At 46.9% G+C, this 12,513-nt stretch overlaps 2 protein-coding genes across 2 annotated transcripts in view; both read right to left on the bottom strand.

Moving 5' to 3' along the window:
• Positions 1 to 7,094, bottom strand: part of polg2 (polymerase (DNA directed), gamma 2, accessory subunit) — a 17,947-nt gene extending 10,853 nt beyond the window's left edge. The window contains exons 1-2 of the mRNA XM_061881088.1: positions 7,021 to 7,094; positions 6,379 to 6,888 (exon numbers count right to left, since the gene is read on the bottom strand). Of these exons, the coding sequence (XP_061737072.1) occupies positions 6,379 to 6,832 (454 nt within the window). The 5' untranslated portion in view covers positions 6,833 to 6,888; positions 7,021 to 7,094. The remainder of the gene's footprint in view (positions 1 to 6,378; positions 6,889 to 7,020) is intronic.
• Positions 7,095 to 9,733: 2,639 nt separating this feature from the next.
• LOC133539056 (probable ATP-dependent RNA helicase DDX5) overlaps positions 9,734 to 12,513 on the bottom strand; it is a 32,205-nt gene continuing 29,425 nt past the window's right edge. Inside the window, exon 13 of the mRNA XM_061881087.1 lies at positions 9,734 to 10,339. Within this exon, the coding sequence (XP_061737071.1) occupies positions 9,918 to 10,339 (422 nt within the window). The 3' untranslated portion in view covers positions 9,734 to 9,917. The remainder of the gene's footprint in view (positions 10,340 to 12,513) is intronic.

Raw genomic sequence — 12,513 nt, 5'->3', positions numbered from 1 at the left:
GTGACATGGAGTGTAGTATGTTACTGTGTCATTTCCAGTGCCATGGAGTGTAATATGTTACTGTGCCATGGAGTGTAGTATGTTACTGTGTCATGGCGTGTAGTATGTTACTGTGTCATGGTGTGTAGTATGTTACTGTGTCATTTCCAGTGTCATGGAGTGTAGTATGTTACTGTGTCACGGAGTGTAGTATGTTATTGTGCCATGGAGTGTAGTATGTTACTGTGTCATGGCGTGTAGTATGTTACTGTGTCATGGTGTGTAGTATGTTAGTGTGTCATTTCCAGAGTCATGGATTGTAGAATGTTACTGTGTCACGGAGAGTAGAATGTTACTGTGCCATCGAGTGTAGTATGTTACTGTGTCATTTCCAGTGTCATGGAGTGTAGTATGTTACTGTGTCACAGAGTGTAGTATGTTACTGTGCCATGGAGTGTAGTATGTTACTGTGTCATGGCGTGTAGTATGTTACTGTGTCATGGTGTGTAGTATGTTACTGTGTCATTTCCAGTGTCATGGAGTGTAGAATGTTACTTTGTCACGGAGAGTAGAATGTTACTGTGTCATCGAGTGTAGTATGTTACTGTGTCATTTCCAGTGCCATGGAGTATAGTATGTTACTGTGTCACGGAGTGTAGTATGTTACTGTGCCATGGAGTGTAGTATGTTACTGTGTCATGGCGTGTAGTATGTTACTGTGTCATTTCCAGTGCCATGGAGTGTAGTATGTTACTGTGTCACGGAGTGTAGTATGTTACTGTGCCATGGAGTGTAGTATGTTACTGTGTCATGGCGTGTAGTATGTTACTGTGTCATGGTGTGTAGTAATTTACTGTGTCATTTCCAGTGTCAAGGAGTGTAGAATGTTACTGTGTCACGGAGAGTAGAATGTTACTGTGTCATCGAGTGTAGTATGTTACTGTGTTATTTCCAGTGTCATGGAGTGTAGTATGTTACTGTGTCATGGCGTGTAGTATGTTACTGTGTCATGGTGTGTAGTATGTTACTGTGTCATTTCCAGTGTCATGGAGTGTAGAATGTTACTGTGTCATCGAGTGTAGTATGTTACTGTGTCATGGTGTGTAGTATGTTACTGTGTCATTTCCAGTGTCATGGAGTGTAGAATGTTACTGTGTCATTTCCAGTGTCACAGAGTGTAGTATGTTACTGTGTCATGGCGTGTAGTATGTTACTGTGTCATGGAGTGTAGTATGTTACTGTGTCATTTCCAGTGCCATGGAGTACAGTATGTTATTGTCTCACAGAGTGTAGTATGTTACTGTGTCATGGAGTGTAGTATGTTACTGTGTCATGGAGTGTAGTATGTTACTGTGTCATTTCCAGTGCCATGGAGTGTAGTATGTTACTGTGCCATGGAGTGTAGTACGTTACTGTGTCATGGCGTGTAGTATGTTACTGTGTCATGGTGTGTAGTATGTTACTGTGTCATTTCCAGTGTAGTATGTTACTGTGTCACGGAGTGCAGTATGTTACTGTATCATGGAGTGTAGTATGTTACTGTGTCATTTCCAGTGTCACAGAGTGTAGTATGTTACTGTGTCACGGAGTGTAGTATGTTACTGTGTCATGGAGTGTAGTATGTTACTGTGTCATTTCCAGTGCCATGGAGTATAGTATGTTACTGTCTCACAGAGTGTAGTATGTTACTGTGTCATGGAGTGTAGTATGTTACTGTGTCATTTCCAGTGACATGGAGTGTAGTATGTTACTGTGTCATTTCCAGTGCCATGGAGTGTAATATGTTACTGTGCCATGGAGTGTAGTATGTTACTGTGTCATGGCGTGTAGTATGTTACTGTGTCATGGTGTGTAGTATGTCACTGTGTCATTTCCAGTGTCATGGAGTGTAGTATGTTACTGTGTCACGGAGTGTAGTATGTTATTGTGCCATGGAGTGTAGTATGTTACTGTGTCATGGCGTGTAGTATGTTACTGTGTCATGGTGTGTAGTATGTTAGTGTGTCATTTCCAGAGTCATGGATTGTAGAATGTTACTGTGTCACGGAGAGTAGAATGTTACTGTGCCATCGAGTGTAGTATGTTACTGTGTCATTTCCAGTGTCATGGAGTGTAGTATGTTACTGTGTCACAGAGTGTAGTATGTTACTGTGCCATGGAGTGTAGTATGTTACTGTGTCATGGCGTGTAGTATGTTACTGTGTCATGGTGTGTAGTATGTTACTGTGTCATTTCCAGTGTCATGGAGTGTAGAATGTTACTTTGTCACGGAGAGTAGAATGTTACTGTGTCATCGAGTGTAGTATGTTACTGTGTCATTTCCAGTGCCATGGAGTATAGTATGTTACTGTGTCACGGAGTGTAGTATGTTACTGTGCCATGGAGTGTAGTATGTTACTGTGTCATGGCGGGTAGTATGTTACTGTGTCATTTCCAGTGCCATGGAGTGTAGTATGTTACTGTGTCACGGAGTGTAGTATGTTACTGTGCCATGGAGTGTAGTATGTTACTGTGTCATGGCGTGTAGTATGTTACTGTGTCATTTCCAGTGCCATGGAGTGTAGTATGTTACTGTGTCACGGAGTGTAGTATGTTACTGTGCCATGGAGTGTAGTATGTTACTGTGTCATGGTGTGTAGTAATTTACTGTGTCATTTCCAGTGTCATGGAGTGTAGTATGTTACTGTGTCACGGAGTGTAGTATGTTACTGTGCCATGGAGTGTAGTATGTTACTGTGTCATGGCGTGTAGTATGTTACTGTGTCATGGTGTGTAGTATGTTACTGTGTCATTTCCAGTGTCATGGAGTGTAGAATGTTACTGTGTCACGGAGAGTAGAATGTTACTGTGTCATCGAGTGTAGTATGTTACTGTGTCATTTCCAGTGTCATGGAGTGTAGTATGTTACTGTGTCATGGCGTGTAGTATGTTACTGTGTCATGGTGTGTAGTATGTTACTGTGTCATTTCCAGTGTCATGGAGTGTAGAATGTTACTGTGTCATCGAGTGTAGTATGTTACTGTGTCATGGTGTGTAGTATGTTACTGTGTCATTTCCAGTGTCATGGAGTGTAGAATGTTACTGTGTCATTTCCAGTGTCACAGAGTGTAGTATGTTACTGTGTCACACAGTGTAGTATGTTGCTGTGTCACTGAGTGTAGTATGTTACTGTGTCATGGAGTGTAGTATGTTACTGTGTCATTTCCAATGCCATGGAGTGTAGTATGTCAGTGGTCCCCAACCTTTTTGTATCCGTGGACCGGTCAACGCTTAATAATTTGTCCCGCAGCCCGGGGGGGTGTCCTTTGTATATTGTGTTTTTTATGTTGATTTAATAAAACAAATTAAAAAAAATGTTGCTGTGTGCGGAGTGTAGTATGTTGCTGTGTGTTTGTAGTGTAGTATGTTGCTGTGTGTGTGTGTAGTGTAGTATGTTGCTGTGTGTGTGTGGAGTGTAGTATGTTGCTGTGTGTGTGTGGAGTGTAGTATGTTGCTGTGTGTGTGTGTGTAGTGTAGTATGTTGCTGTGTGTGTGTGTGTGTAGTGTAGTATGTTGCTGTGTGTGTGTGGAGTGTAGTATGTTGCTGTGTGTGTGTGGAGTGTAGTATGTTGCTGTGTGTGTGTGGAGTGTAGTACGTTGCTGTGTGAGTGTGTAGTGTAGTACGTTGCTGTGTGTGTGCGGAGTGTAGTATGTTGCTGTGTGTGTGCGGAGTGTAGTATGTTGCTGTGTGTGTGCGGAGTGTAGTATGTTGCTGTGTGTGTGTGTAGTGTAGTATGTTGCTGTGTGTGTGTGGAGTGTAGTATGTTGCTGTGTGTGTGTGTAGTATGTTGCTGTGTGTGTGTGTGTGTAGTATGTTGCTGTGTGTGTGGAGTGTAGTATGTTGCTGTGTGTGTGTGGAGTGTAGTATGTTGCTGTGTGTGTAAGGAGTGTAGTATGTTGCTGTGTGTCTGTGGAGTGTAGTATGTTGCTGTGTGTGTGTGGAGTGTAGTATGTTGCTGTGTGTGTGTGGAGTGTAGTATGTTGCTGTGTGTGTGTGTAGTGTAGTATGTTGCTGTGTGTGTGTGTAGTGTAGTATGTTGCGCTGTGTGTGTGTAGTGTAGTATGTTGCTGTGTGTGTGTGGAGTGTAGTATGTTGCTGTGTGTGTGTGGAGTGTAGTATGTTGCTGTGTGTGTGGAGTGTAGTATGTTGCTGTGTGTGTGTGTAGTGTAGTATGTTGCTGTGTGTGTGTGGAGTGTAGTATGTTGCTGTGTGTGTGTGGAGTGTAGTATGTTGCTGTGTGTGTGTGGAGTGTAGTATGTTGCTGTGTGTGTGTGGAGTGTAGTATGTTGCTGTGTGTTTGTAGTGTAGTATGTTGCTGTGTGTGTGTGTAGTGTAGTATGTTGCTGTGTGTGTGTGTAGTGTAGTATGTTGCTGTGTGTGTGTGGAGTGTAGTACGTTGCTGTGTGAGTGTGGAGTGTAGTACGTTGCTGTGTGTGTAGTGTAGTATGTTGCTGTGTGTGTGTGGAGTGTAGTATGTTGCTGTGTGTGTGTGGAGTGTAGTATGTTGCTGTGTGTGTGTGGAGTGTAGTACGTTGCTGTGTGTGTGTGTGTAGTATGTTGCTGTGTGTGTGTGGAGTGTAGTATGTTGCTGAGTGTGTGTGGAGTGTAGTATGTTGCTGTGTGAGTGTGGAGTGTAGTACGTTGCTGTGTGTGTGTGTGTAGTATGTTGCTGTGTGTGTGTGGAGTGTAGTATGTTGCTGTGTGTGTGTGGAGTGTAGTATGTTGCTGTGTGTGTGTGTGTAGTGTAGTATGTTGCTGTGTGTGTGTGGAGTGTAGTACGTTGCTGTGTGTGTGTGGAGTGTAGTACGTTGCTGTGTGTGTGTGGAGTGTAGTATGTTGCTGTGTGTTTGTAGTGTAGTATGTTGCTGTGTGTGTGTGTGTAGTGTAGTATGTTGCTGTGTGTGTGTGGAGTGTAGTACGTTGCTGTGTGTGTGTGGAGTGTAGTATGTTGCTGTGTGTGTGTGGAGTGTAGTATGTTGCTGTGTGTGTGGAGTGTAGCATGTTGCTGTGTGTTTGTAGTGTAGTATGTTGCTGTGTGTGTGTGTGTAGTGTAGTATGTTGCTGTGTGTGTGTGTGGAGTGTAGTACGTTGCTGTGTGAGTGTGGAGTGTAGTATGTTGCTGTGTGTGTGTGTGTAGTGTAGTATGTTGCTGTGTGTGTGTGGAGTGTAGTATGTTGCTGTGTGTGTGTGGAGTGTAGTACGTTGCTGTGTGAGTGTGGAGTGTAGTATTTTGCTGTGTGTGTGTGTGTGTAGTGTAGTATGTTGCTGTGTGTGTGTGGAGTGTAGTACGTTGCTGTGTGAGTGTGGAGTGTAGTATGTTGCTGTGCGTGTGGAGTGTAGTATGTTGCTGTGTGTGTGTGGAGTGTAGTATGTTGCTGTGTGTGTGTGGAGTGTAGTATGTTGCTGTGTGTTTGTAGTGTAGTATGTTGCTGTGTGTGTGTGTGTAGTGTAGTATGTTGCTGTGTGTGTGTGGAGTGTAGTACGTTGCTGTGTGAGTGTGGAGTGTAGTATGTTGCTGTGTGTGTGTGTGTAGTGTAGTATGTTGCTGTGTGTGTGTGGAGTGTAGTATGTTGCTGTGTGTGTGTGTGTGTAGTATGTTGCTGTGTGTGTGTGGAGTGTAGTATGTTGCTGTGTGTGTGTGGAGTGTAGTATGTTGCTGTGTGTGTGTGGAGTGTAGTATGTTGCTGTGTGTGTGTGTAGTGTAGTATGTTGCTGTGTGTGTGTGGAGTGTAGTATGTTGCTGTGTGTGTGTGGAGTGTAGTATGTTGCTGTGTGTGTGTGGAGTGTAGTACGTTGCTGTGTGAGTGTGGAGTGTAGTATTTTGCTGTGTGTGTGTGTGGAGTGTAGTATGTTGCTGTGTGTGTGTGGAGTGTAGTATGTTGATGTGTGTGTGTGGAGTGTAGTATGTTGCTGTGTGTGTGTGGAGTGTAGTATGTTGCTGTGTGTGTGTGTAGTGTAGTATGTTGCTGTGTGTGTGTGGAGTGTAGTATGTTGCTGTGTGTGTGTGGAGTGTAGTACGTTGCTGTGTGAGTGTGGAGTGTAGTATGTTGCTGTGTGTGTGTGTAGTGTAGTATGTTGCTGTGTGTGTGCGGAGTGTAGTACGTTGCTGTGTGAGTGTGGAGTGTAGTATGTTGCTGTGTGTGTGGAGTGTAGTATGTTGCTGTGTGTGTGTGGAGTGTAGTATGTTGCTGTGTGTGTGTAGTGTAGTATGTTGCTGTGTGTGTGGAGTGTAGTATGTTGCTGTGTGTGTGGAGTGTAGTATGTTGCTGTGTGTGTGGAGTGTAGTATGTTGCTGTGTGTGTGGAGTGTAGTATGTTGCTGTGTGTGTGGAGTGTAGTATGTTGCTGTGTGTGTGGTACCGTGAAGTAAGTTGTTCCGGAGCAGGGCTGACATGTGCAGGTGGTCAGGTGACGTCACGGCCAGGTGTCCAGGCGTGCTGTTGGGCGTGTTGATGGCGAACACCTGGGCCCGGGAGCCCGTCACGGAGGACCACCACTCCCGCAGCACATTCCTCCGGAGCTCCGTGCCCAGCGGTCCGTAGCTGCAGCTCCTTCCACGGCCGAACAGTCCCAGGTTGGTGTCCCCGGGCGAGATGAAGTGTGTGTCCGCGAACACTCGCAGCAAAGTCCTCACCTCGTCCGAGTGTTGTTTGCTGGCCGCAGGCGAGCTGACATGGGTGACGTCATGTGTGACGTCATGTGTGAGCAGCCTGGCTGCAGGACGCACGCTTCTCGTCCTCAACGTCAACATCACGTGTCTAACTGGCCACCACCATGCAGCCGTCCATTTTCTCCCGCTTGTCCCAGTCAGCATATATTCAAGCACCTACATTTGCTACCGCTTGTCCCTGTCAGCATATATTCAAGCACCTACATTTGCTACCGCTTGTCCCTGTCAGCATATATTCAAGCACCTACATTTGCTACCACTTGTCCCTGTCAGCATATATTCAAGCACCTACATTTGCTACCGCTTGTCCCTGTCAGCATATATTCAAGCACCTAGACTTGCAGCTAACTCTGTTCTGTATTTAAAAAAGCACAAGTCTCCGCCCACATCCGGGTGACACACGAGGACTTCCTGCACTTCCGCTACTTTTCTTTTTCGTTGGTGACAGATTATAAGAGTGTATATAGCGCCATCTGCTGGACTGGAATATGTGCGTGCTTGCCAATCATGGGTATGGTCTTTGTTTTCATACTCTTCAAAGGTAAATACGGTTTACATTTATATTTTTTCTTCCTTATTTCATAATTCTTCAACGTGGACCCCGACTTAAACAAGTCGAAAAACTTATTGGGGTGTTACCATTTAGTGGTCAAATGTATGGAATATGTACTGTACTGTGCAATCTACTTATACACGTTTCAATCAATCAATCAATCAAAAAGTAAATACAATATATGGTTGATATTAAATAGTTCACCTGTTTCTCACCTTTTTTGTAAGGGGCGCTGAAGTTGGCAGAGCCGTCAGCGATCCTGTTCTGTCTCCCTGTCATGTTTGAGCCTGTTCTGTCTCCCTGTCATGTGTGATCCTATTCTGTCTCCCTGTCATGTTTGATCCTGTTCTGTCTCTCTGTCATGTGTGATCCTGTTCTGTCTCCCTGTCATGTGTGATCCTGTTCTGTCTCCCTGTCATGTGTGATCCTGTTCTGTCTCCCTGTCATGTTTGATCCTGTTCTGTCCTCTGTCATGTGTGATCCTCTTCTGTCTCCCTGTCATGTGTGATCCTATTCTGTCTTCCTGTCATGTTTGATCCTGTTCTGTCTCTCTGTCATGTGTGATCCTGTTCGGTCTCCCTGTCATGTGTGATCCTGTTCTGTCTCCCTGTCATGTGTGATCCTGTTCTGTCTCCCTGTAATGTTTGATCCTGTTCTGTCTCCCTGTCATGTGTGGTCCTGTTCTGTCTCCCTGTCATGTGTGATCCTGTTCTGTCTCCCTGTCATGTTTGATCCTGTTCTGTCTCCCTGTCATGTGTGATCCTGTTCTGTCTCCCTGTCATGTTTGGTCCTGTTCTGTCTCTCTGTCATGTGTGATCCTGTTCTGTCTCCCTGTCATGTGTGATCCTGTTCTGTCTCCCTGTCATGTGTGATCCTGTTCTGTCTCCCTGTAATGTGTGATCCTGTTCTGTCTCCCTGTCATGTTTGATCCTGTTCTGTCTCCCTGTCATGTGTGATCCTGTTCTGTCTCCCTGTAATGTTTGATCCGGTTCTGTCTCCCTGTCATGTGTGATCCTGTTCTGTCTCCCTGTCATGTGTGATCCTGTTTTGTCTCCCTGTCATGTGTGATCCGGTTCTGTCTCCGTCATGTGTGATCCTGTTGTCTCCCTGTCATGTTTGATCCTGTTCTGTCTCCCTGTCATGTGTGATCCTGTTCTGTCTCCCCGTCATGTTTGATCCTGTTCTGTCTCCCTGTAATGTGTGATCCTGTTCTGTCTCCCTGTCATGTGTGATCCTGTTCTGTCTCCCTGTCATGTGTGATCCTGTTCTGTTTCCCTGTCATGATTGATCCCGTTCTGTCTCCCCGTCATGTGTGATTCTGTTCTGTCTCCCTGTCATGTTTGATCCTGTTCTGTCTCCCCGTCATGTTTGATCCTGTTCTGTCTCCCTGTAATGTTTGGTCATGTTCCGTCTTCCTGTCATGTTTGATCCTTTTCTGTCTCCGTCATGTGTGATCCTGTTCTGTCTCCCTGTCATGTTCGATCCTGTTCTGTCTCCCTGTCATGTGTGATCCTGTTCTGTCTCCCTGTCATGTGTGATCCTGTTCTGTCTCCCTGTCATGTGTGATCCTGTTCTGTCTCCCTGTCATGTGTGATCCTGCTCTGTCTCCCTGTCATGTGTGATCCTGTTCTGTCTCCCTGTCATGTTTGACCCTGTTCTGTCTCCCTGTCATGATTGATCCTGTTCTGTTTCCTTGTCATGTGTGATTCTGTTCTGTCTCCCTGTCATGTTTGATTCTGTTCTGTCTCCCCGTCATGTTTGATCCTGTTCTGTCTCCCTGTCATGTGTGATCCTGTTCTGTCCCCCTGTCATGTTTGATCCTTTTCTGTCCCCCTGTCATGTTTGATCCTGTTCTGTCTCCCTGTCATGTTTGATCCTGTTCTGTCTCCCTGTCATGTTTGATCCTTTTCTGTCTCCCTGTCATGTTCGATCCTGTTCTGTCTCCCTGTCATATTCGATCCTGTTCTGTCTCCCTGTCATGTTCGATCCTGTTCTGTCTCCCTGTCATGTGTGATCCTGTTCTGTCTCCCTGTCATGTGTGATCCTGTTCTGTCTCCCTGTCATGTGTGATCCTGCTCTGTCTCCCTGTCATGTGATCCTGTTCTGTCTCCCTGTCATGATTGATCCTGTTCTGTCTCCCTGTCATGTGTGATTCTGTTCTGTCTCCCCGTCATGTTTGATCCTGTTCTGTCTCCCCGTCATGTTTGATCCTGTTCTGTCTCCCTGTAATGTTTGATCCTGTTCTGTCTCCCCGTCATGTTTGATCCTGTTCTGTCTCCCTGTAATGTTTGGTCATATTCTGTCTCCCTGTCATGTTTGATCCTGTTCTGTCTCCCCGTCATGTGTGATCCTGTTCTGTCTCCCTGTAGTGTTTGTCTGATCTTGAATGGGATTATGCTAAAAATCTTCATTTCTCCTGGGGGATTAATAAAGTATTTCTAATTCTGAACATATTGTAGTGAAAAGAAACACCCTTTTTTTCTTTCTTTTTTTTATTGTAAAACAGGGTCAGATGCACATTGAAGACACTCCTCACATGACTTCCATCAATGTTTAGCACAAAGTCAGTACCATGCACAGGAATGTAAGACTAAAAAGAAGTGCAAAGCCAGAGTGTTCCTAACAAGAAGAAGAAGAATGTCATGTTAGAATGAAGAGAAAGAGAGAAGATGTCCTCTACTGTGGGAAGGGTGGAGGTAAGGGGTAGGGCATGGGAGGTGGAGGTGGGGGTGCCAGTGAGGGCTGAGAGGCAAAAGGAAACGGGCTTTTCATGCCATTCTGGGCAGGCCTCTGCATGGCCCCGAAGTGAGGGGGCCCCTGAAAGCTTTGGTTCCCAAAGGAAGCCCCCTGATGGGACGGCGCACCAAAGCTGCCTTGACCACCATTGCTGTAACTGTGACCATAACTACCACTGTTGCCTCTGTAGCCGCCGCCGCCGCCATTTTGCACCTTGCCCCCAAAGCCACCCTTTGGCCCATTTCCAAACCCTCTATCGTTTTCCCTGTAGCTACCGCCACCAAAGTTATCTCGTCTCCCACCTCCGGAGTACCTATCTCGACGCTCGTCTTTGTAGCCACCTCGTCCTCCTCTTCCGCGACCTGCACGCCGTGGGAGAAGAAAAGAGCGGGAGGAGGTCAACAACACACCTGGGTGGACTTGGCCCCAAACTTGCCCTGGAAACATTTACTTTAGCTTACTTTAACGAGGTCATCCAGCCCCCCCAACTATTTCACTATCTCCCCACACTTGTCTTATTTCTGTGTGCTGCATTGTTGGTCTCACTAATATAATTGTAGTGTTGAATTATTCATAACCAGACCCATAAGATTCCCCTCAATTCCCCCCCAAAATGGATGAAGTGTCTGGAATATGAAGACAATGTAACATACATCCATAAACGTGGATGCATATGCAAAAGCGCAATATATTTATCTGTACAGTCATCTATTGATTTATACCTGCACCTTGTTGCTCTTTTATCCTGCACTACCGTGAGCTAACGCCACCACATGTCCTTCTTGTCTGTACTGTAAAGTTCACATTTGAATGGCGATAAAAAGGAAGTTTAAGTGTAGTCTATAAAACATATACATAATACAAAAATATTCATATGATAGACGAGACGATTTTTGCAGCACAAACGATCAGGACAAGTTTGGGGTGATTTTGACAAGGCTGGTAATGAATGTTAAAAGTATAATAGGCAGCACAATCAAGCACAAATGTAAATGTCACGCTACGTTAATAACATGAAAACTGTAATAGTTAGAATATAAATGCAGCACAAGGGACTTCCACACGTTTGGGGAGCTTCTGACAAGACGAGGGGCTGGTCAGGAGTCAGAAAACGGGAGCAACATGCATCCATTTTCTACCGCTTGTCCCTCTCGGAGTGGCGGGGGGTGCTGGAGCCTATCTCAGCTGCATTCGGGCAGAAGGCGGAGTACACCTTGGACAAGGAAGGAGGCGTAAACCCTGGACAAGGGAGGCGGGGTACACCCTGGACAAGGGAGGCAAGGTACACCCTGGACAAGGGAGGCGGCGTACACCCTGGACAAGGGAGAAAGAAACACCCTGGACAAGGGAGGCGGGGTAGACCCTGGACAAGGGAGACAGAACCACCCTGGACAAGGGAGGCGGGGTACACCCTGGACAAGGGAGACAAAAACACCCTGGACAAGGGAGGCGGGGTACACCCTGGACAAGGGAGGCGGGGTACACCCTGGACAAGGGAGGCGGGGTACACCCTGGACAAGGAAGGAGGAGTGCACCCTGGACAAGGAAGGAGGAGTGCACCCTCGACAAGGAAGGAGGAGTACACCCTGGACAAGGAAGGAGGAGTGCACCCTCGACAAGGAAGGAGGAGTACACCCTGGACAAGGAAGGAGGAGTACACCCTGGACAAGGGAGGTGGGGTACACCCTGGACAAGGGAGACAGAAACACCCTGGACAAGGGAGACAGAAACACCCTGGACAAGGAAGGCGGGGTGCACCCTGGACAAGGAAGGCGGGGTGCACCCTGGACAAGGAAGGCGGGGTGCACCCTGGACAAGGAAGGAGGAGTGCACCCTCGACAAGGAAGGAGGAGTGCACCCTCGACAAGGAAGGAGGAGTACACCCTGGACAAGGAAGGAGGAGTACACCCTCGACAAGGAAGGAGGAGTACACCCTCGACAAGGAAGGAGGAGTGCACCCTCGACAAGGAAGGAGGAGTACACCCTGGACAAGGAAGGAGGAGTACACCCTGGACAAGGGAGGTGGGGTACACCCTGGACAAGGGAGACAGAAACACCCTGGACAAGGGAGACAGAAACACCCTGGACAAGGAAGGCGGGGTGCACCCTGGACAAGGAAGGCGGGGTGCACCCTGGACAAGGAAGGCGGGGTGCACCCTGGACAAGGAAGGAGGAGTGCACCCTCGACAAGGAAGGAGGAGTACACCCTGGACAAGGAAGGAGGAGTACACCCTCGACAAGGAAGGAGGAGTACACCCTGGACAAGGAAGGAGGAGTACACCCTGGACAAGGAAGGAGGAGTACACCCTCGACAAGGAAGGAGGAGTGCACCCTCGACAAGGAAGGAGGAGTACACCCTCGACAAGGAAGGAGGAGTACACCCTGGACAAGGAAGGAGGCGTACACCCTGGACAAGGGAGGAGGGGTACACCCTGGATAAGGAAGAAGGCGTACACCCTGGACAAGGGAGGCGGGGTACACCCTTGCCAAGGGAGGAGGTGTACACCCTGGTCAAGGAAGGAGGCGTACACCCTGG

This window comes from Nerophis ophidion, linkage group LG20 (assembly GCF_033978795.1).
Source record: "Nerophis ophidion isolate RoL-2023_Sa linkage group LG20, RoL_Noph_v1.0, whole genome shotgun sequence".
NCBI lineage: Eukaryota > Metazoa > Chordata > Actinopteri > Syngnathiformes > Syngnathidae > Nerophis > Nerophis ophidion.
The sequence above is the reverse complement of the archived record's forward strand: the minus strand, read 5'-3'. Positions and strand labels throughout refer to the sequence as shown.